Raw genomic sequence first — 24,947 nt, forward strand, 5'->3', positions numbered from 1 at the left:
TAATATCATGACCTGCTATATGTCTGTCAGTGTGCCCGCCTTGAGATCTCCAAAGCATCCCTATGGTGACTACAGGCTAATGTAACTGGCCATCCTTTGAGTGCCCGTGTGTGTATGTAATGAGGTGATAAGTGACTTAATGAGTTTTTTTACTTCTCATCCACTGCATCTAATGGAGCATCACGCACTCCTAACTGACATGTTTTAAATGATGCTTTCAGGAGCCTGTCTTTTCACCTTTCGTTACCTTTTTGTCTGTCTTTGTGAGTCTAGATTGATAGGAGTTTGTTGTAGGTCTGGGTTCAGTAGTCTTCGTTGAGTTGCTTTGAAAGTGAACATGATGACCTTGCTATGCGGCATGCGCAGTTTGCACACACGCAATATCGTTATCCAGCCCAGTCTGACATGGCCTATCCAGTCACCTCCTCATCTGGTTCTGCTTTGCCCCTCCCTCAGGGCCAGGAAATTGTTGAAGAGTCATGTGTTTCCCTGGGGGCACATTTCACAGGTGCGCCACTGTTTGTCTCTTGCCTTTTACATTTGTCTTAAATAAGAGGAATAACAAATACGGCCCTATCCAGAGAACCCAATCTGAGCCATGCACAGACTCTTGAATTCCTGTGTTCAAACACAGATACACGTACATTCAAACATTTGCAACCTAATTTTGCACAATCTATATGAGATAAACAAAATAACACATTTTCAAAAGGGAGTAGTCAATGGGTAATGTTTTAAGGAAGCCTTGTATAACTAGGCTGGTATATCTAGTGTGTGCGCGTGCGTGCGTGCGTGCATCTATCTATCTGTCTGATCTGTCTCATCTAATCTAATCTGTCTGTCCATCTCATCAAATCTTATCTGTCTGTCTGTTTTGTCTAATCTTTGTCTGTCTAACTGTCTCATATAATCTACTGTCTGTTTGTCCATCTGTCTCATCTAATCTGTCCGCCTGTCTTTCATCTCATCTAATCTGTCCGCCTGTCTTTCATCTCATCTAATCTGTCCGCCTGTCTCTCTCATCTAATCTGTCCGCCTGTCTTTCATCTCATCTAATCTGTCCGCCTGTCTTTCATCTCATCTAATCTGTCCGCCTGTCTCTCTCATCTAATCTGTCCGCCTGTCTCTCTCATCTAATCTGTCCGCCTGTCTTTCATCTCATCTAATCTGTCCGCCTGTCTTTCATCTCATCTAATCTGTCCGCCTGTCTCTCTCATCTAATCTGTCCGCCTGTCTTTCATCTCATCTAATCTGTCCGCCTGTCTCTCTCATCTAATCTAATCTGTCTTTCATCTAATCTAGTCTGTCTGTCTGTCCGTCTGTCCGTCCGTCCGTCCGTCTGTCTCATCTAATCTGTCTTTCTGATCTAATCGGTCTGTCTGTCTCATTTTATCGGTGTCTGTATGATCTAACCTGTGTGTAGATCTCATCTAATCTGTCTGTCTGACTGTTTCTTCTAATCTGTCTGTCTGTCTGTTTGATCTAATCTGTCTTTCTTTCTCTACTTTTATTGCAACAAAAGCTACTGTAGTCCTCACAAAAAAGGGTTATGTATTATCTGTCTCTCTGTTTTTATTGTATTCTCTTTTGTGTAATTTTATTTCATAATCTCTTTTTGTATTTCACCTGTACACATGTGAACAAATGCAGAACACATGCTAAAGTAAAATAAAATGCTCATCCACACAGACTCGCCATGACACACAGTACAGTTGACAGTTTTTGAAGGGTCTGGTGGAGCCAGTGAAACTGGAGCACTTTTTCATGTCACTTTTAAACATCTTAATGGCACTGCAGTCTGCCCTGCACCCCCAGCATTAATCATCTCTGCACTCTTACGTTACATACACTTATGTAGCTTCCAGATGTGAGCACTGATGTGTTTGATTGGATAATAGGCTTGGAGGGACTGTTTAATGGTCAAAGTTACTACTTTAGAGGTGAGAGGTCAAACGCTGCTCTGCCCATTAAACCTGACCTGTGTGCGTGCGTGCTTGCTTCGGTGGGTGGCGGGATTCCTAAATACTTGTAAATTCACACAGTGCAGGTTAAAGAACCTATATTTTATTTAAGAATAAAAAAAACATGGTTTTGGTAACACACACATTTACACACACATTATTTCTCTTTCAATCATCTCTGCTGTACTAATTTAACATCTTATTAAATTTGAACTGCCAAAGCATGAATATTCTCTCTCATATAAACACGTAATCTGGACATTGTCAGGTATGGCATGAGGTATGTGTTCTGTAACATGCCCTTCTTTTGGATGCTGATTTTTAAGAAACACAAGAACTTATTGAATTGCTATTTGACAGCAGTGCTGTCACACCTATACACTTCATTATTGTGTGAAAGTGTGATTGAGTGCATTTTTTTTTTAACATTCGGTAAAATGGACTGAATGGTTCCTCTGTTTAAATCTCAGGAAATCAGTAGAGACTGGCTGCTTGACTGAGTGAGTGCTTCCTGTCTCTACAGGAAGTGCTGGCTTTTAAAAAAGAGGAGAGGTCATTTAGAACAAAAGTGTGAGTGTTTGTGTGAATATATTATCTAGAGATCTATGCAGCTATACAGTATATGGGTAGTTGAGGCAAAAGATGTTTTTTAAATCAAGATTTTAGGTTGAATGTATAAGGGAAAGTGTAAATGGTCACTTTTTCTTTTAAGATTTTGACCATTTTGAATCACTCTTACTTTCAGTAGTTTATTTTAAATAGTTTTGCAGTGTCACAAATTACTTTTTAAAAAGTACAAATGTTCAATGTATTTTCTTAATTAATATAAGATCATAAAAAATCTATGTGTTCTAAAAGAATGAGCAAAATGTTGTTTAAAAGCAGTTTAGATGGAGTATATCATTATTTGCAAATAAATAATCGTCATCTCTGTTTTCAAATATACTATTTTGGCTTTTTTGTCCAAACTTTTTGTGGATTTGTTACATCTTAACCTTGTGTTTTATTATCATTACCATCCGAATCATCATGATTTCTCCATCACTCCTTTGTTCTTTATGTTCTTGCCCTTTTTTTTTCTTTGTTTAATCAAAAAGTAATTTGCCTCATTTGAGCCTCATCCAGCCAAACGCAATCAAAACTTGATCACACAAACAATGTGGGGAATGCCAAAAGTCTGTACATACTACACGCACACAGCTGGGTCTTGTTATATTCTTTACAGTAGCTGACTCTCTCTCGGTTATTAGAATAGTGTTTTACTGCTGCCGTAGCTCAGAATTTATGCAGTACAGGTGTTGAAGAATCACACACACAACATCACGCTCGTGATCTATAGCCTCTTCCATGCATACAGTCTGGTATTTCTCCTACCCTCCACACACACACACACACACACACACACACACACACACACACACACACACACAGTGTCTGACTCCTGACTCACACACCTCCCTGCAGGTTCAACATATGATTCTAATTTAACGGCCTTCAAATCCAATATGAAAAATATGTGTTTCATTTTAACTTCATATATTTCTAACCAAAGTCTGTATGTCTGAGTATGTGTACATGAATGTAGCTGTGTGTTCGTGTGGTTGAATGTTTCAAAGAATATGTTTGTTTTATGTCTCTCTCTGTGAATAGAGAGCAGTGGGTTTGTATTTGAAATCATGTGTGTGTTTCTGTGTTTTTAGGTATGGTATTTCCTCTCTGTGTGTTCTGATTGTTAGGATGGATGTTTGTCAAGGCAGGAATGTGCATTTAAATGGCTCCATAGTATCTGAACATTTCAGCTCTGCTCCTGTTGGATTAACAGGCTTTCAACACTGGGGCAAACATTCGTCTCTTAAAGAATTTCAGTGGTTATTTGTCATTAACAATTATTTTTGTATTAATTTATGTTAGTTAAAGATTTAAAATAAGGCTAGAAATAGTTAATTCTTTTTTTTGGCAGCCTTTTTTTAAATGAACATTGTGGTGGTACCTGTGGACTTTAGAAATGTTTTCATTGCATGCAAAGATGAAATCAATTCTTATACATTGCTATTTAAAAAAAAAAAAGTAATATTTAATTTTGTGAGGCTTGCATTAGCTTGTGAGATACACATCCATAAATGCACACATAGGGGGTATAATATAACGGAATCCCAGCTTTTTTGACCAACATCTATATAAAAGCGGAGAGTCAAGTTTTATTCTGCATTCTTGCCACACAACCTAACATACATTTAATTTCACTCAAACTTTTCTTCACTATGGGTGGACAATGTATCGCTAACTCTTTAACCATATGAATTGGTCATACTGTAATTAGGAGATTTTATTTGTTAGTATTTATTATTGCATACAAGTCTGATTAGGTTGATATTGGAAGTTTATAATATTAGATCTTATTTAAAAAAAAAAATTACAAATTATTTAAAAAAAACACCACACATCCATCTTTTCTATTATATATTATATGGTTTTGATGCATGGGATTTCACTTAGTGTGAAATGTTTTTTTTTAAACTGACAAAACTTTGTAGAATTATAATGTCTGCCATCATTTTGGTAAATGGCCGTAACTCAAATAAATATCAGTTTTTGTATCGACCAAAATTTCTAGTTGATTGCATCCCTGGTTTTCATAGTTTTAAACTGCTATTCATTGGACGCAAACACACATACACACATTTTCTGTTATAACCTTGAGCAGTTTAGTAAAATGGTGTGTGTTTGACAGTGATGATTATCTGTTGTAATGGTTAACAGCCGATTCTCTTTGATTATGTCCGTTTGGTTTAAACAGTCAGATGCCATCAAACCCACACACACAAAACATCACACATTTTCATCAATGTCTTTGTCATAAATTTTGAAAAGGCCTTTTTAAAAACTGCTGAATATCACAGAATTATGAACTGAGTGAAATATGTTCCTTGTGGTCTGCAAACACACGCGTACATGAAGCCGCTACATTCACATAAACACCACAAAATTTCCTTGATGACTCACTTTCACTGTTGAACGTTTTAATATACACATGTGATGGATCTCAGAGGTGGTCTGGGTGACCCTGGGAATTGTCAGCATATTTTACAAAAACATCTCCAGAGAAGAGCGCTTTCTTATGGTTTGTTTTGTTTCTTTTTAGTTCTCCAATTTCATTGGAGTCTGCAGGAGTCCAGAGCAGCAACAGCAATATATGTGTGCGTGCATGCCTTATTTTACTCTAGCGGTTTTTACCTGGCTAATAAGGTTTTAATTGGGTTTTAAGCTGTGTATTTGAAATAGAATGACTAGAGGTTAAACCATCCTGGATCGGGTGTCTAACCCCACCCCTCCTTCTCGACTGCAATCAGATCTCTTTCCATCGCTATTTGAACCGCTGCAGATATTAAAGCTGAATTAAACAAACTGGTATCATTGGATCAGGCTTGTGGCTGCGGTGCTGATCTTAACAGTTATCAAAACAGCACATTCTGCACATACCTTCATCGCTGCCAGCACCTCAGGCCAAGCGCAAAACACTGACAAGTCTTTTGTCCTCCCTTCCTTATTCCTCTAACAAAACCATGGATGAAGAATTTGACAGTTTATTGGTTGGTGACGTGTTTTGGCCTCTTATGAGTCGCTTTCAAACGTTGGGCAGGAACTGGCTCCCTCTCTACCTGCATAACGCTGCTGTAAACACCTGAAAGCAACACCTTTCTTTCTTTCTCTCCTCCTCTCACTTCCTTTAGAGCGCTTCCTTTGTGTTGGGAATATCACTGCTAATCTGTAGATTAAACGTTTGATTGTGTGTGGTTGTGTGCTGGTGTTTGTGGAAGCCTGATTGTTGTTAAAGTGAGATGATTATACAGTCTGTGTATTTGGAGGGTGGAATTGTGTTCAGATGAACATTTGTAATGTGCTATTATTAAGGCTGCAGAGATTAATACCCGCACACACACTGCTGTACATTCATGTAATCCAAAATCAAGTAGACACGTGCCAACTTGCTATGATCCTTTTTGTAATTCAATGAAAAGCAACACCTTTGGTTTAAAAACCTGGACCTAAATGAGAATAAAACTGAAATTATTTTGTTTGGACCTAATGAGACTAAATATGTGAATAACTAGGTTATCTCGCTTCATATCTCTAACCTACGTCACTTATCAAAAACGAAACCTTATCTTTTGAGCAAACCATTTGATTCTTTGTGCCTAGACTACTTTAACTCCCTATATTCTGGTGCGCACCAATCCTCACTTTCTTGCCCACAAATGGTCCAAAATGCTGCGGCTCAACTCTTAACCTGTTGATGTGCAATTCACCAGCATGCGGCAGTGACGTCACTCTGCTTACATTTAATATATAATTTACTGTCCATAAATGTAATTACTGTTAACAAATGATACATCTTTTCAAAGGTCTAAGGGTTCAACATTGATATCCGATCTCTGTTTCATGATAGCAATGCTCCAGAAACAGTAATTTAGTTATTTGTGCCAGGAGTACAAATGAAAACATGCAATATCAAAAGGGACTTCATACCTTTGCTATGAAAACGCGATCACCAGATGAATCAAGTTCGCCACACTTGGGTCAATTGTCCATGGTAAGCGTTCATTGAAAAACATCCAATAGCACTTTTTGTCCATAAAAGAGAAAAATCTGAGAAATATATTATATAAATAGATATATTCTCCATTGTTTACATGAGATCTCACCTGAAAGAAATACCCTTCGTCATCGCTCTTCCACAAACTATGCAATCTGGGCAGCATTCATGTTGTAAAACTGTATATTATCTTGTATATTAGAGTCTCCTAAACAAAACCAGCCTGTCTTCAGAGTATATTTTTAAAAATGCGGCGTAGTTTTTTTCCTAATAGCCAGGAAGTGCCATCAGATTATGTGTCGTTTTGAAAGGTGGAGTCCTAATTTTACTCTGTATACCGGCAGCGATTTTACAGAGAAAAAAAGCTTGCAGGAACCAAATTTTTTGTTAAATTTGAAACATAACTTCTTTAGACTTCTGGCTTTGAGAACATTGTATTTTTGGGTTGTCTTGGCACTTTTATTATTGTTTATTTAGATTATAAAAACATGTTCAGCACAAAATATTCCCATTACTATAAAATTCAGCTTCTCTAACTTTAAAAAATAACAATATATATTAATTCTGTGAAACTTGGGAAATGAAGCCCAAAGTGTCTTCTTTCGAAAGATACTACAACTGTAAAAGGGTCCAGTAAATGCAACCATTTAAGTCATTTTCATGGTTTGTGCTCAAATAGGGGGTGCGTATCAACAGGTTAAAGGGCAGTCGTAAACATGAACATATTGCTCCCATCTTGATCTCTTTGCACTGGTTGCCTGTCAGATTCAGAATCGATGTTAAGATTTTATTATTTTTATATAAATCTCTGAACAACCAGGCACCTCAATATATCTCTGATTTGCTGCGCTTGCATAATCCAATCCTCCAGACCTTCTGTCTGTTCCTTGAACCAGGTTGAAGCACACAGGTGCTTTGGAACAGCCTGCCGGCACCTCTCAGAACTGCTGGTTCCCTGTCAGCTTTTAAATCATTGCTTAAAACATATTTATTTTCCACGGCCTATAATTTACTTTAATTCTGTGCCATGATGTGACTGTCTCCCTTTTCTCCCTTTTTATTTTTTTTATTTTTTTTTGTTTTTGCTTTTATGCTTTATTATTATATTCTTAAGATGCCATTGTACAGTACTTTGGTCAACCCTAGTTGTTTTTGAATGAACTTGACTTAATACACACCAAGGCACCCACACAACAATTTATAAGGTAATATTTAGTCTGTATGTCACGTTCTGGACTCTGTTTGATCTTTTTCAGGTTGGATTTAGTTTCAGAGTGGATCTAGTTTGACTGACAGCACTAGATCCCAATTTATGTTCAGTTCTTGTTCTTTCCCGGAAGCAATTTGATCCTATAAGGATAAAATGACCAAAATTTTAGCACTACTACTACTTGTACTGTACAAGGTTCATAAACGGTAGATTTGTCTCAACCTATAGTCATCCAATCGACGTGTGAATTTTCATGCAATACGTTGGTATTATAATCCATTTAAAATGTCTTAGAATACACATTAGAATCGGTTCTAATAATTGTTTTTATAATACGTAGTACTATCTGTTCATGGTTATACCTTTATTATAAATAGTATTATGCGTTATAACACATTTTACAGGACCAGATATTATTTGTTATAATTAGAGCTGTCAAAATGAACACGTTAAGACATGCGATTACTTAAAGTTTCATGTAAATTTTTCTTAATCCCAATTAACGCATTTACTGTTAATACAGAATAAACTAGCATAAACACTGGCTGGAAGGGTCAGAACCCTTGCAATATGTCTGCCCGTAGTCATTACACAAACAGACTCAAAATTGATACAGTCTGTTTTTTTTTGTTTTTTTTTCAGCCTAAGCCACATTTTAATTACCACAGAAGCATGCCAAGTCTTAACTATCACAAAAATATAGAATGAGATGGTTTTTATCTGCAAGCACTTTTCATGTAGTGTTCAAAGCAGTGCTTGACTCTGGTGCTGATACCCTGACACGAATCATGAACGTGGCTTCACGATTACTGGTGGAATGCAGATAGCCACAGTCTACAAACAGATTAATATTGAGGAGGATAAGAGTTTAAGTGATTTTATGCCCATTGCAATGAATATGCAACCTATGGAGAGACTAGTTCTTTCAATTAGTCAAACTCCCTCTTTTTGACAGGAAAAGAAGTGTGTTTAGGGTCAAATTTCAGCACTTTAAAAATCTGCGATTGATCAAGAATAACTACGGGAAATTATGCGATTAATCACGATTAAAAAGATTTAATCGACTGACAGCATTAGTTATAATGCAATATATTCTTTGAATGTGTAACCTTGAATTGGTAGGTACTATAATTTATTATAACTGTGGTTGGAAACCTTTATTAAATTATATAACTGGTTGCAATATGTAATTAGAAAACTTTAAGAAACTCTTTATAATGCATTAAACATACATGCGTCATATAATGTGTTAATCAGTATTGTGACTTTCTATGTCTTTTCTCTCTGTTTTTCATCATTCATCAGCACATCTGTGTTTACAACACAATCTTACACCAATTATGCTTAATAACCTGAGAAAGTGTAATCACCTATACTATGTTCTTTTACTGGGGAAATGTCATGAAATGTTGCAAAAATGGATCGGTGCGCACTGATTTTTGCCCATTAGCCCGATTTAGCTCTGCATGTAAACAACTTCATTGGCGTTCTGGTGGTTAATCCAATGTGCACATATGTTGAATGCATGCCTGTTAAACATTTTGACATCCAAAATGGAGAAAAATATGATAATTTTAAAATGCCATATAATTGTATGCGGTTTTCTTGCATGGTCTGGTTTTTATAATTAGCTGATTGTTGGTTGGTATCAGCATATTGTTGTGAATGTAAATGTGCTCAGTGAAATCTCTAAGTGAAAGCAGATTCTTTCAGCCTGTCTGTTTGTCTGTCTGTCTGTCTCTTTGTGAGTGTGTTAAAACAGGCAAAAAAAAAATAGACCGATACAGATGCCTCTCTTTGTTCATTGTACTCCAGGCAGAAAACTTTTACCTGGGGAAAAAAAAACAGCCGAAAGATTCTCATCACAATCATGCCTCCACAAATATAAGTGTCATCACTCCATCTCACACACAGGCAAAACTCTTGGCCACATAATTGCTCATTCTGTCTGTCTCACACTTACATAAATACAATTAAAAGAGTCTTAATATGTACGAAAATTCCCGTAATTGTTACAGCTTGACCTTTAACTTTTATATGGCCACACAAAATGAAGCCACCTGTGAAACAGTCAGCAGGAGAGAGAGAGTGTGTGTCCATGTGACGTTGCATCTGTATGTTTATTGTGAACATTTATATAAGGCACTGTTGAACTCTTCTTGTTTCCCTCTTGCAGAAATTCTGTGGTTGCAAAGTTGTGTGTGCTGTTAATGGATGTTTATGTGAGTGTGTTCCCGCTCACACACCTGTTCCTCATTTTCCAATTTGTAACCAATCTGCTCTCAACGAGGGGCTAAACGGCCCTGATAACCATCTTGACTGTGTTCCCTCTCTTTCTCTCTCTGTCTCACACACCCACACACACACACATTTTACTGTCTAGAGGTATACAAGTTAGTCAATAAACTTCAACAGTTTTTTATCTTCCATCAGATTAAAACATAGTTTCTTCCCTAATCCCGTCTCTACCGGTCAGTCGTTTCGCTGATCAACAGTGTCCTCTAACAAATTTAATTGCATTACTAGATACAAATGGTGCTAGACCTTTTCTTAGACCCAACTTCACCTTTCTGAGTAATTTTTTCACTGACTTTAAAGCAAGTGGTGTCAAGATGAAGTCATTTTCCCTCAGGTTCACATAGGTGCCCTAGACGTGTGACCACAAGTGTAGTTCATCAATAATAAATTATTAAAATGAGAAATTGTAAAAATTATTCCATTAAACTCATGATTGTGAGATTTGGTGAGAAACTAACCAAAATCGAATGTATTGAGTGGAACTGTGAACCGACCGTTGATCTCCTGTGCACGTTTATGATAGGGAACGAGAGCAACAGTTCACGCAGCCCCTAGCGACATTGAGTGTTCAAGCAAAACATTTATTTGTTTATCTAAATACAGGTCCGCTACAGCGATAGTGACAAAAGATCACAGCTGCACATAAAACAGAGAACAGAACTTACTAAATATGTCTGAAGAGTTTGCAGTTGAAGAATAGTGCCATTTCTATGCCCAGCTTTATTTTTTGGAGTCCTCAATCAAAGAGAGAGATGGAGTAGGCAGGAATGTCTGTCAACTTTTTTTCCATTTCTTACCGGTGAGCGCTTTTGACAGACCTGACAGTGAGACCTCCACAAAAACATTCGGTAGGTGTAACATTCTCTGCCAAAATCAAGAGGTTTTTCACTCTACTCATGAGATGCTAGCTTTACAGTTACCTGCCGTTACCCGGCTCAATGACAAAAATAGAAAGCAAGCGATTGATAGAATGTACCGTCGCTCATTACGGTACACAAAAACTCTGATAAAAATAGAAAAGATACTTTTTATCGCATGCCATTTGCTATTAGGATAGTACACAGTGGGACTGTGTGTTTGATTTCCGTGTACTAAAATAAAAATAAGGCTTGGCAGAGAAATGCATACATTCTTCTACTACAAACTCTTCAGACATGTTTAGTAAGGTCTATTCTCTTCATGGGATATCAACAGTTGGTCAACAGTTTCACTAAATAATACATTAGATTTTGGTTTGTTTCTCACCAAACCTTATCGTATGCTTTCATAACAATCATGAGTCTCATGGAATAATTCATTAGACTTCTGAATTATACTTTTGTGTTCTTTTGAAGCTTGAAGTCACCATAAACTGTATGACATCACTGAGCACAACATTGGTGCACAATTTCTTCCTTTGTGTTAAAAATAATATTGACTATATTGAAAGAATGACTATCAGAAAATCTCCAATCATTTTGAAAACTACCTATTGTAAAATGTTTTGCTTGAAAAGTGTGTTTTTGCTATATTTATTTAAAATAAATTCCACTTGCATTCTTATTTTATTTCTTGAATCTTTGGATTGACAGTGAATCATTCTGATGTGTTTTTTTTTTTTATTAGATACAAAAGCTATTTTAGCAGATTCAGGGCAATTCAGTTTGAATAGCAATTAATTACATTAAAAAAAAAATGTAATCCTTTATCGGTCAATGCAAATGATTTACAATATCAAGTTTAGCATACATGAATCAGCAGGATTTGTATTCAATACATCGTTATTATACAGTACAAATGTTTCACCCACTAAGTGCAATGACACTTATTGTGTGTCCAAATAGTTTTGAGTGCCACTGTATGTGTATATTACTCTAGAATACACTCCTTAGGTAGTGAGGACAGTGTGTCTTAAAGAAATTGATATTGCCCATTGAACAGATACTGTATTGGTAAACTTTCTGTATAGCTGCTGTGTCTATTGTGTTTTTTGTGGCAGTTGTAGTAACATGAACTCAATGGACAAGTCAATTTAAGAATAACAATAATAAAGTAACCATGTGATCCACAGTCAAAAACACTCTTTCGACTTCTCTCTCACGCAGTCATTTAGTCACCGATGCTTTCTCGCTCGCTCGCTCGCTCTCTCTCTCTCTCTCTCTCTCTCTCTCACTTTGTCTGCTGTCTCACTCTCTCTCTTTCTCTTTCCATGTATGTGTGTGTGAGCAAGTGTCACCATATGACAGCCCGTCTCAATGCCTAATTCAAACCACCTGCCTTAAACAGAGTACTTCTGTGCTCCTTGCAAAAAAAGACTCTGTCTCTGTGTGTTGTGGTGGGTAGAGGGGAGTATTTAAACTTTCAGCAGCTCCAAAAATAAAAATGGGCTTTTAAAAACAGGCACCCTTCTAAACCAATGACTCCTGGAGCTATAGAGTCCGTTCCAGGGTGTGTGTACATACGTGCGTGCGTGCGTGTGTGCGTGCGTTCGTACGTTGCGTGCGGTGGATAGTTATGAATAGTTTTATTATTACAGGGCAAAATCAAACCTGAAAGACATGGACGTTTTTTATGTAAGGATTTCTGGAGTGTGTTGCACATTTTTCTATAATTCTTTGTGTTGCAATTGTAAATGTGTTTTTTGTTGAATTGAAGCATGTGTTCAATGTTACAGAGGAAAAACTGCTAGTCGGTTTATAACAAACTAAACAAAATGTAAACAGCCAAAATATTACAGTCCAGCAAACCTCTGTCTGGTGTTAAAAAGAGAGATGATGACATTCTTAGCAACGTAAAATTTTATCAGTAATATAACAGGGAAAATGAGGCCAGTTCCAAAACTGGATTAGCAGGGTTTTTTTTTTAAAAAATGTTTGGTTTATTTAAAAAAAAAAAAATAATTCTTATAGTTGTCTTATTTCATTATTATTTTTATTGGTTTTATTATTTGTTTTTCTTCTGAACAGTCAGGTACCATTCCACATATATTAATAAATACACTTAGCTATTATAAGTTGAGTTGTCCATCTACATTAACATTTTTAAAAGTTTGTAAACATTGAACACTTACACATTCTTTATTACTATTTTCCAAAATGTTTAATAAATCAAAATGATGAAAATAAACACAAAGGTTAATAGCAATTATGTAGTGATCAAAAATTGAACAAATATTATTTAATCTTCTAATAATAGTCACCCTATGTCAATTTAGGTATTTGTCTACAAAATTTATCTCAAGCTTTTAAATATAAGGCTTTGGAGTATTTGTTTTTTAAGATCATAAGAAACATATTCTTTCAAGTGGGTCAAGACTTCTGACTGGTAGTGTGAATATAATGCTGAATTGAAAGATATGTCGTCCTCAAAAGCCTGCGAGGAAATACAGACACACACCCAGATGCATAAAAACAAAAGAGGCATTTAAGCAGAGAAGATGATGTCATCACAGTTAAACCTTTGTTTTCTTTTTTAGGGCCCTTCACACTTTCAGTGTGTAGGCCCTATTGTTCTTCTAAGGATGATTATTATTATTATTATTAGGGTCCATGCACTGAAAGTGTGAAGGGCCTATTGTTCTTCTAAGGAATATTATTATTAGGGGGGCCAAGCACCGAAGGTGCGGAACCCTTTTGTAATTGTACTGATTTTCTTTTTCTTATTCTTATATTTTTTTCCTGCTGTAAAAGTGCCTGGGCGTCAGAGTCTGTAAATCGTGGAGACACCAAACTTGGCAGGATGATCCCAAATCCTCTACACTACTCAGGAGCACAAACACACACATCCATCTGACCCTAGGTGGCGCTATAATAAACACTTTAACGTTTTGACTCATCTCTTTGCAAGCATAAGGGCTAGAATCACAATTATCTATTAAAATTACAAATTTTCCTTTGATTCCTTGAGTCAAGCGCTTCAAAATGTAGATTTCTGATTTCATTTCTGTCTATAATTGTTTTCCGCCATTTTGAAAAAACTACTTTTTCTAACTTCTCCTTGACCGTTAGTCCGATCGGGCTAATTTTAATACGTCAAAGTGTTACAAAGATATTTACTATAAAATTCCTTAAGTTCAACACGATTTCAGTAATTGATCAATATCTACTCAATGCAAACTCCAAGCATAACCAAACTCGATACACAAAATCAACAGGACATTTAGAAAATAGGGGTACTACAACTTAAAAACGTTGATTACTTTGCAGCAGTTTGAGCGACAAAGTTCAAACTAAATATGCATCATCTTTGGTTCAAATGCTGACATATTCTTAAAAAATATATTCAACAAAATAACAAAAATGGCCACCAACGGCTAATATAATTTCCACACCTTATAAATGGCAGAGGGTTATGGAAATTGCTATACACAAGCAGGGTATCTACACGAAGCCGCATATCACATTTTGTGACAATCGGCCACACAGTGGTGCTATAATTCCCTAATTCGTGTTTTTGCTAATATCTCCAGAACCGTATAGACTAGGATATAATTCTAAAGCTTTTTTGAATCCATCAGTGCCCCAAAATTATATGGTATTATAAATTTTAATTTCTGGAACACAATTTTTTTTCTACGACTTTCATTTATTTCAAAAACATACTTTTTAGATCTTGTCCCAGGCTGTTTGTCATATTTGTATGAAACTTGTTATACATAATTCTGATATGTCAAAATGTTCCAAAAATATAAGCAAATATGTTGTGGGGTGTTGTCTATAAAGAATAATTATCCTGTATCTTGTGAGCACAATTTTCAAACTTAACATAACTTTGTACACATGGACAAGAGAACACTCTGGAAAAACATGCAGAGTTTAATTCATTTTTTACATGTTTACTCCGCCCAACATGAATTCAGCCATTTTGGATTGTTTGAAGAATGCTTGCTCTGAAATTTGAAATACTCATCCTAGGGGATTCATGTTACAGGTGCCAAATGTGTGCAAAATCATGCCAATACATTGATGCTAAACTGCGAACAGATTTTTTATAAACCAAATGGTATATTAAAATATGCCATGGCTACGCAATAATGTAAAACAAATGGGAAACAGGAAGTGTCATGTCTTCTGCGTGCATCGTGTGATTTACATTAAAACTGAGCCGTGTTTTTGGCATTGCGGGCTGATCACATTGATGTGGCTATTGTGGGTCATGGTCGTAGCGACACCAACTGGTGGAAGGAATTGTGACACTTTAAAATATGCCTCTTATTGTTTACCTGATTTGCTTAAAAAAACAGTGCAGATTTTAAATTCTGAAGGAATTCTTAATATATTAAATAGTGTTGCCATGGCAACACATTAAATGTCATTATTCCTTTTTTATGTATATTCACATGTTTTTTAGGTACTTGGCATGCTTAATTTGTCGGCCATTAAGCACATGGGCATGGCTGGGGAGCTCTGTAGTGCCACCTTTTGACAAAAGGGGTGGGGTCAGTTTCTTCTACGATCACCAAACTTGCTACATATTTTGTTCTTATCAAGCAGGACAACTTCCAAAATTACAATCATTAGCTCTGCCCAATAGGAAGTTGGATATTTTGGAAATTGCAGGCCATGAACTTTTGAATATCCTCCTAGGGGATTCATGTGATTTTCACTAAATTTAGACCATATTATGCAAAGACATTGAAGATGTTAAATTGCAAACAGATTTTTGAAATTTTGAACGGTGTCACCATAGCGAGGTGAAAAATGAAAAACAGGAAGTGCCTTATATTTTCTGTGTGCATTGTGTAATTTAATGAAAATTCAGCTGTATGTTTGGTAATGAGGGCTGATCACATTTATGTGGCTATTATGGGTCATGGTCGTAGCACCACCAACTGGCAGCAGGCAGATTATCACTTTTAACAGTCTTTGAAATAGCCATCTTGTGTTTAACATTAATTGCTTCAAAATTCTTTAGAATAATGTCAAGACATTGCTGATGTAAATTTGTAAAGGGATATTTGATATCTTAAATACCACATACATTGTTACTATTCCTTTCTTCCTATATTTGGGAGTTTGAGGCACTTGGCATGCTTAAAATGTCATGAAAATTTGCACACACATCAGAGTTGTCAGACATTAGGGCTGGGCAAAGGTTTTAAGGGGTTCTGTAGCACCCCCTTGGATATTGCCACGTAAGACAGCCTCTGTAGCACCCCATTTTCACCTACCAAACTTGGTACATGTATAGTTCTCATCAAGGCGGACAACTTTCATAATTATAGTCATTTGGTCCACCCAACAGGTACACCTACAAGTGTACAGTGTGATACCATGCATTGATAACAGCACTTCGCTGCCACGGAGGTTTAAACTTTCCCGAAGCGGAGTCCTAATCCTCGGCTATCCCACACACTAACAATAGCAGCCTACATTATTCCCGTCTTGCATGCCCGCAGTGAAGCTTCTCACTTCATAATCGCATTAAAACCTTGCATTGTAGTCTTCTGGAGAGAAGGACACAAGGCTTATGGGAATCTCAATTGTAGAGAAACACTGGACATAATTGCGTTTTAGTTTAGTTTTGCCCCATTGTGGAATATTTTTTATTTTTTATTTTATTTATTTTTTAATTGGTTGCTAATTCGATGAGACTTTTTTTTTTTTTTTTTTAATTATGAAAGAGCAGTTATAGTGAACAAACTTTTATCATTAATTTGACTTGTGCCATAAATTAGCCTGTATCACATTATTATGAATAGCCCATTGTGTTTACAGTGCAAAATATACACCGAAATGAGATGATCAGATTTTTTCCATTTTATTCCTGGACACGTTGGCCAACACCAAAATTTCTTTGCAGAAACTCTGGTTTGCATGGATAGATGGCAGGGGGAACACTGAAACGGATTCAAGACAAACTACGTGTCGTTTTTGAAAAGCTCAGAGACGGCAACACACTCCCTCAATCACTGGAGGAGGGAACTGTCCTTGAACCACACATTTTGATCTACCTCTTTGACCCTTCCAGTGGGGTTTAACGTGATTGGCTAAACAGATGTATGTGTGTGTTTGTTGATCTACGTTAAGACCTCACTGTCTTCATTTGGATCAGAGAGTGATTTTGTGTAAGTTCGATGTTAAAGGAAGCTAAAACCTAGAGCTGGACCAAGTGAATCGGCAGAGCAGGCAGGCTAAAAAAAGGGTTTCTCTGAATTTTAGGGGGCCTTTAAATGAAGTCTCATTGTGTCGGTTATTTGTGTTTTTTATTATGTCGAAGCCAAATCGGTTGAATCTGCTTTGAAGTCACTTTTCTAGTAATGTCAAGTTACAATTTTTTGGAAAGCCGCAAAGTGATTTATAATGAGATCAAGAAGATCAGTCAAAGCTATGACACTGAGAGAGATACAGTGGGGTTCAAAAGTCTGAGTCTACATAGGAAATCTGGGATTTAAAATGAAATTTTAATCTGAAAAAAGTAGTAGGATTGTAACAAATTTCAAACATAGAAAAGTTATTACATACAACAAGAATTTCTTTTTTTTAAAGATAATGCACTATTTCTAGGTCGCTAATCAGATGTTAGCACAGTTTGACATTGACCATGTTAACTCCTTTGTACAAAAGATCAGATTTCCTTCCATTGAAGCACACAAGATGCTCTTTAGAACATTCTGGGATAACATGGATCAGATTCAACAGGTTTTGCACAAACCTGTGCCAGCTCAAGTGTATGCTGTCATTAAATCAAAAGGGTTACAAACCAAACACTAAGAAATGAGGAATTTCATGTTAATTTGTTCAGTTCACACTTAACACCTAAATTGTTAGCTAATTATATCATTTATAATGTAGAACTTTGTCAAAACAACAAAAACAAAAAAAGAAATGTCACTAGTAGAAAACAAATGCAAATGTTGCACTTACATGTGCAAGGGAAAAGATATGTTAAAAACATCAATAGTAGGAGAGGTTCTAATTTGGGGTGGCAGGCAATGAGGTGTGGGGCCGCAACACAGAAGGCACATTCATCTAGGAACAAGCTGTTTTAAGTGCTTTGAGGCCTAGGAGTATGATATTGTGGGTCAGTAATATAATGAGATGCCAAACCATGTAGTCCCTTAAAAACAAAGAAAAATCTTCTTACTTTTTTGAGAAACACAATGCCCAAAGAGTCCCAGAGTGTCCCAATCCCTCCCATTACGCCAGGAAAGTGTGTGTGAACAGGAAGGAAAGGGAAGGGAGTTGAGCTGCAGGCCTCTCAGTTGTCTCTCACAGCGCTAATGATCCTTGGAGAGAGGAGAGATGGAGGAATGGAGACTAGAGGATGGAAAGAAAGAAAGGGATTTTAAGACCGATACAGCAAGAGTTGAGTTTCAGTTCTGAAAATTTTTCCTGTTGCGATTTTACAGTGGCACTTATTCACATTGCAATTCAGAAATCTTTGCTGATGAATCTAGAAAGTTGCCAGATAGTAATGACTGTAAAAACAAGCATGGTAGTTTCAACAATGAATCTGTTGCAGTGATTTTCCCTAGTGTGTGTGTAGAGAGGGGAGAGGGTAACAAAGAGAAAACGAATGCTGAGTGACTAAAATAAGATCAGAGAATGTTGCATTTCCTCTCTTCACTTGACATCTGTCTTTTGCTATGTCTGTCTGTCTTGTTTTCTCTGTGTCTTTCTCACACACACCTCTGTCACCCATTGATTTCATCACTCAGAAACTGTGTTAGAGAAAGTTAGAAGCATTAGCTTAACCTTTGACCTTTCTCTGTTGATGCATTCATCACAACCGGCTCAGACAGCGTGGCATTTTGTTTGTTATATATCATATTCAGTTCCAAAAATGAACACTCACCGAGCACCAAATGTGGGTAAAAATTGTACTTTAAAATGTTATTTAGTTACTAATCAATTAGCTGGTTGTTTGATTAGGGATGGCAATTTTATATGGTTGAACTGCAACAGAAATAAAGAACAAAGATGGTCTGCACTTTGAAGTTGTCTTATTTTATTAAAAGCAACAGGGTAGTAATACAAAGGTTTTGCACTTATCTAGAACTGTTAGAATGATAGTCTGACTCTCGCTGGTGTCAGTTACATGTGACCGTATGCAACTTTTTGTGACAACAATTTTTACCTCAGGGGAACACTTACAGAGGTTTATCGTATGGCTGAAGTCCTTATTCAGAACTCCATGCATCGACACATACATGGAATATTTCTCATATTAAGGCATCAAAACAAAAATATGAGGAACAAAAACACAATGGGTCATCTTTGTGTTTTTGTTACTATGATGTTGCGAGTGACGCAATGACCTCAGCTGTTTGTCATAAATATGTAAGGAATTATAGTTTGCAAACTATAATATATATAGTTATATATATTATGCAAAATAACTTTTATGGTCATAAGAAGTATTTAGGGCTGGTCAGGGATCAGCAGTTTTTCTGCTGGCCCAGTGTTGACCTGCCAACACTGGCCGCATCACAAAAAATGATAATAAAAGCAATAATAATAATTAGAAATAAATTAATTATATATTTTTATATAATTTATTTTTAATTATTATTATAAAAATGTATTTTTATTAGGGCTGTCGGTTTAATGCGTTAATTCGGTGCGATTTAATTTTACAAAAAATAACGAATTGAAAAAATTTACGCAATTAATCGCAATGCCCACGGACCATAATAAGGAATATTCCTTAGAAATGCAAGCTTGTAGTATCACCTGTTTACTTTAGAGGGCAGTAAGTGAAATTTCAGCTGTATGAGTGATGTGCAGTTTATACAGTGAAGAAAAACACTTCAGTAGGCAGAACAACAAAACACTCTGAGCGCAAATGCGATCTAAGGTATCTCAAGATGCATTTAAAGATTGAGTATTAAATTATATTTAACTTGACACAGTGACCTAAACATTTTATGTTAATGATGCAACACACCCGAGATGTCTGACATAGGTGTAAATTGACGGGTCCTTAAACAAGCCCTCATAATAAATCTAGAACTGATTGACAAATTCACTTGTGAAATGGATTGCTGTGAACTGTATGCCAATGATTGACTTATGATCAATAATATAATAGTAAACAATACATTGTATTCTAAAGCTGCTTTCTGTATGGCCTTATCAATGATTAACTCTTCTGCCACAACAATGTAATGCATTTTAATTATCTGAATATTTTTATATATCATTTTTAAATATTTAAAGATAACGATGTATAATTATATATTTATATAAATATGTATAATCATTATATATTGAGTTATTGTTATATGAGAGGCTTTCTCAGCAAATATTTGTATATGTGATTACTTAATCGGGACACCATGTAATTCGATTAAAAATGTAATTGATTGACAGCCCTAATCTTTATGTATATGCATATTTGAAAAATTAAGAAAATTGTGTTTAATTTATATTTTTCTATTAAATATTAAGGGTTAAATAATAGTAAATAAATAAATCAAACTATGGTGGCAAACAATGCAAAACATTACTGATTGGTTTGTAATTTTCAACCCACTTTTAATTATGCTTAAAAGTAGGGCTGCACGATTATGATGAAAATCTTAATTGCTGTTTATATCCTGTGATATTGTAATTGTACTTATTCATTTCAAATTAAAATAATTTACATTTAAATACGTATTTTGTGTGGGGCAGTTGCATGCCATATACTTTATGTAGGCTATGCATCAAAACAACTTGAGAACTATGTTCCTGAATTGCTTTGATATTTTCATTGCATGTAAAACAAAAAGTGCTACTCACATTTAATATAAATAGAATACATTGTACACAAATAAAATTGCCTTAAGACTAATTTAAGCCTGTCAGATTTGCCTCTGCATTCATGTAAACAATGGCTCAAAACATTTTGTAAATAGAAAATTTGGATACAATCATAAGTGACCAGTTTAAATCAGAATACACAGCAATGTTCAATACATCACAGAAATCAATCCTAAATTTCAGTCCACAGAAATCAATCATAAGAGCTCTAAACACAATCTGTATCCTTCACAGTGGTTGTTTAGTGATGTATGATGTAGAACAGCCTCCTTTTAATAACCTACAGACATTCAAAATGCAGTTTGTTTGCTTTGTGTTATGAGGCTTTCATATGATGAAATCCATAGCCCAAAGTCACAGCACTATGAAGTTCTCTCAGTATTTTTCTTTTTTGGTTTTTACTCTGTCTGTCTGCCTGTTATCTCGTTTGAGTGAGTGAAGCAGGAGTGAAATATGAATGAGCTGGATGGCCAAATCATGTGTTCCCACTGCAGCATATAAAACGTGCTGATGGGGTTTTATCCCTCCATCAAGCAGAGGAGAAGAAAAGTGTGGAGTCCTATCAAGGGAATGAGGCGATTATCTGGCCAACTGGCTAAATGCTGAAGTGTGTGTGTGTGTGTGTGTGTGTGTGTGTGTGTGTGTGTGTGTCTCACACAGATAGACTGCTAAAACCAGGCATAGAAAGAAGACAAAAGAGTGTGACAATATTAACCTGTTGGCATGTGTTCTTGCTTTTAGTGTCTTGCCTTATATTTTTCAAATAGCTGTAGATATTTTCTCTTTTTCATCTAGATCACCCCATTGACCATGTTAATATAGTCTGTGTGTTTGTGTAGTGGTTGTATGGACTTGGGAACTATGTGCTTTATTCCCACAATTGATATCCCATGAGGGTTTGTGTTGACGTCAGAACAGGGATTGGTGTGTTGTGGTGTGTGTAAGATCATAACCACATAAAAGCACATATTACTGGGTGCAGATGAGTCTGGATTAAATCTGTGTCCTGTGTATGTGGTGGCGTCTGAATTCTTGACTCTGATATTAACTTGAAAAAATAAAGCTGTTTTAATGCTAAAATTGAGTTATGAGGAATGCAGTCTTGAATCACCTCAAACTGAGGATGTCATCATCTTATTTACATCTTGATATGATGTCATCATCGTATATGATGTAATTTGATCGACACTTTCCATGTTCAATTCAAGTTAAGCTAAATGACAGCATTTGTTTTATGTTGATAACCACAAAAAATTATTGGGGGACAATTTTTGGAGGGTTTAAAGGCAGAAATTTGAAGCTTATAATTTTATAAAAGCACTTGAATTCATTCTTCTGTTTAAACTTTATTTGATCTGTAAAGTTTTTTTAAATTGTCATTTTTACAGTCATTTTAGGGTTTGTTGACATTAAATCGTCATTGCAACCAAGTTGTAAAATTGGATATAACATTACACAGAAAAGGTTAGTAAGTGATTTTATCACACTAAAATCATATAAACACGCATATTGTTTACATGTTGTGTTGGTGCCATAGTGGGCTAAAGCACAGAACTGGTAAACAGAAGGTTGCCGGTTCGATCCCCACAGCCACCACCATTGTGTCCTTGAGCAAGACACTTAACTCCAGGTTGCTCTGGGGGGGATTGTCCCTGTAATAAGTGCACTGTAAGTCACTTTGTATAAAAGCATCTGCCAAATGCACAGATGTAAATGTATTATTTTTTTATAGTATTTTATCGTTTACGGATTGGCCCAATTCACTTCTAGATTTTTGCTTTTATTAAAGAAAAGGAGGGGTGAGTCGAAATAATTTTTTTGGGTTATCAATATAATGCCCCAAATGCTATCGGTTGAACTTTCCTTTTTATTTATTTTTTAGTTTTTTTTTTTAATTACCCAGAATAGTCCTTTTAAGTCACACTTTGTGTCATTGCATTACAAACTAAATATGAAGCCAAGTGGCATCTGCAAAAACTTAATGCTAGACCTTTCCTCAGAACTAACTTCTCTTTTCTTAGACAGTTTTACAATTGCATTTAACTAACTTGTCTAAATGGGATTTTCAGTAGTTCCCCTTAAGTTTCACATACAGTAGGTGCCCTATGAGAGTAACCACAAGTGTAGCTGGTCACATTAACTATAAAGTTTGACAACCAAAATGTGTCTAAAATATTGTCAAATTTATCATTTAAAACCTAAATAATCATTTGAAAACTAATAAAAACAAAATGTGAAATGTTTTGCCTGCAAAATGTGTTTTCACAATATTTCTTAAAATAAATATAAGTGCCAATTGGTTTAATATTTTGTTACATAATGTAGACTTGCTTGCATTTTTAAATGTGGCTTAAGCATCCAAATACTTTTTTGGCAACTGTATGTGATTTTGAAATGGAAAATAGTTAATAAATAATATAGTTATCTTTCTCTTTTTTTATAGGCTATGTGGCTGATGCTTCAACAGGAGGAGCCTGAAGATTTAGTCATAGCGACAGGAGAGGTGCACAGTGTACGGGAGTTTGTAGAGAAGGCCTTCAAACACGTCGGCAAAACCATTGTGTTAGTACTCGCACACGCACATATAAACTTCCAGCAGAGATTTAAACACATCTGGTTAATCTGGCCCATCTGGTCTTGATTTACAGAAAGCCTTTACAAGACCACAAAACAACACGCAAATACTCCATAAATACCATGAATATGTAGTAGATATGCAGACAGCTGGATTGGGCAACAGAGAAAAAAAATGAAGGAATGTGTTGAAAGCTTTTGTTCTCTCTCTCTCAGGTGGGAAGGGAAGGATGAGAAGGAGGTGGGCCGTTGTCAGGAGACAGGAGCCATCCATGTAAAGGTTGATCCGAAGTACTACCGGCCAACTGAAGTGGTGAGTTACTGTGTTTGTGTCATCCTGCGCAATCAAAATCAGAGTAAAAGATAAGTGTTTTGAGGTGGCCCAAAAAGACTGAAAGAGATTAGCATGTGTTTAAAAGGGCTTTTCACACTGTGCTTAACCCTTTTAAAACCCTGCTTTTAACCCAAGGTAAAGCAACATTTAATGATTGTAATTTTGAAAGGGGGTTAGCACCGCTTTTAACCCTGGGTTATAAAACCCTGCTCCGGAGCAATGTTAGGACCATCTTTGTGGGGTTAAACCTGCTCTGTGGTGCCAAAGTTATACAGTGTTAGAATGTTACAGAAAGTTGCTTAGCAACAGACAACCAGTCATATAATGCCATAAATCTTACCTAATTTAATATGTATTGCTTTGTACAGTAAAAGAGAAACCAGTAAAGTACAGAACAGTGATGGCAAACTCAATAACTGCCAAGATGAAGAGACAGAATTCTTTCGCATGGGTTTTCATAGTATGTTTCAGAAGACGAAAGATAAACAGAGCTGAATTTCCTTAGCAACATTTCCACAGATAAGCAGTTCCTTTGATAAGCAGTTAATAACACAGGTGGCATAGGTGTATTTGTCCAATAATTTTTAGCGACCTCATGAATGTGCATAAGACCGTAAACAGGGTGTATACAAAGGTACACTGTGCAACATCGAAACCTGAATACTAACCCAGGGTACAGTATGAACAGTGTGAAACATGAAACAAAATAATCCAGGATTTATTTTACTCTGGGGACATTTTTAGTGTCCCCATAATTCAAATAGCTTAAAAAACATACAAAATTATGTTTTTTTTAAAATGCAGAAAGTTTATTGTGAGGATTAGGTTTAGGGGTAGTGTTGGGGGATAGAATCTGTAGTTTGTACAGTATACGAGTACAAATTAATTATGTCTATGGAGAGTCCTCATATGGATAGCCGCACCAAAGTGTGGGTGTGTGGGTGGGTGTTTGGTCATTCAGGAATGAGAAAGGGCTAAGAAAACATGAGTACTAAATGATCGTTGACAGATCAGAGGTTTTTTCTAACACACACGTTTGCTGAGTGTGGGTCAGCATGATGCTTAGCACAAGCTCTTTCAGTGAGAAGAAAGGATCATGTAAAGGTTAGAAATTAGATGTTTGAGTGAGTCTGCAGATGAGTGAGATCAGAAGATTAAGGGAGAACTGGTGTGGATAGACTTGCAAAAACTTGTTGTTTGTGTACTGCACTACTAACTGGTTGTGGGACTAGGTTATTGATGATATCCCAAT

The 24,947-nt window shown here is 36.1% G+C and overlaps 1 protein-coding gene across 2 annotated transcripts in view; it reads left to right on the forward strand.

The window, feature by feature from the left end:
- Positions 1–24,947, forward strand: part of LOC127622228 (GDP-mannose 4,6 dehydratase) — a 90,802-nt gene that overhangs the window by 52,911 nt on the left and 12,944 nt on the right. For both annotated transcript variants that reach the window (XM_052096253.1, XM_052096254.1), the window contains 2 exons: positions 23,231–23,349; positions 23,578–23,674. In XM_052096253.1, coding sequence (XP_051952213.1) covers positions 23,231–23,349; positions 23,578–23,674 — 216 coding nt within the window. The remainder of the gene's footprint in view (positions 1–23,230; positions 23,350–23,577; positions 23,675–24,947) is intronic.

This window comes from Xyrauchen texanus, chromosome 28 (assembly GCF_025860055.1).
Source record: "Xyrauchen texanus isolate HMW12.3.18 chromosome 28, RBS_HiC_50CHRs, whole genome shotgun sequence".
NCBI classification, from domain to species: Eukaryota; Metazoa; Chordata; class Actinopteri; order Cypriniformes; family Catostomidae; genus Xyrauchen; species Xyrauchen texanus.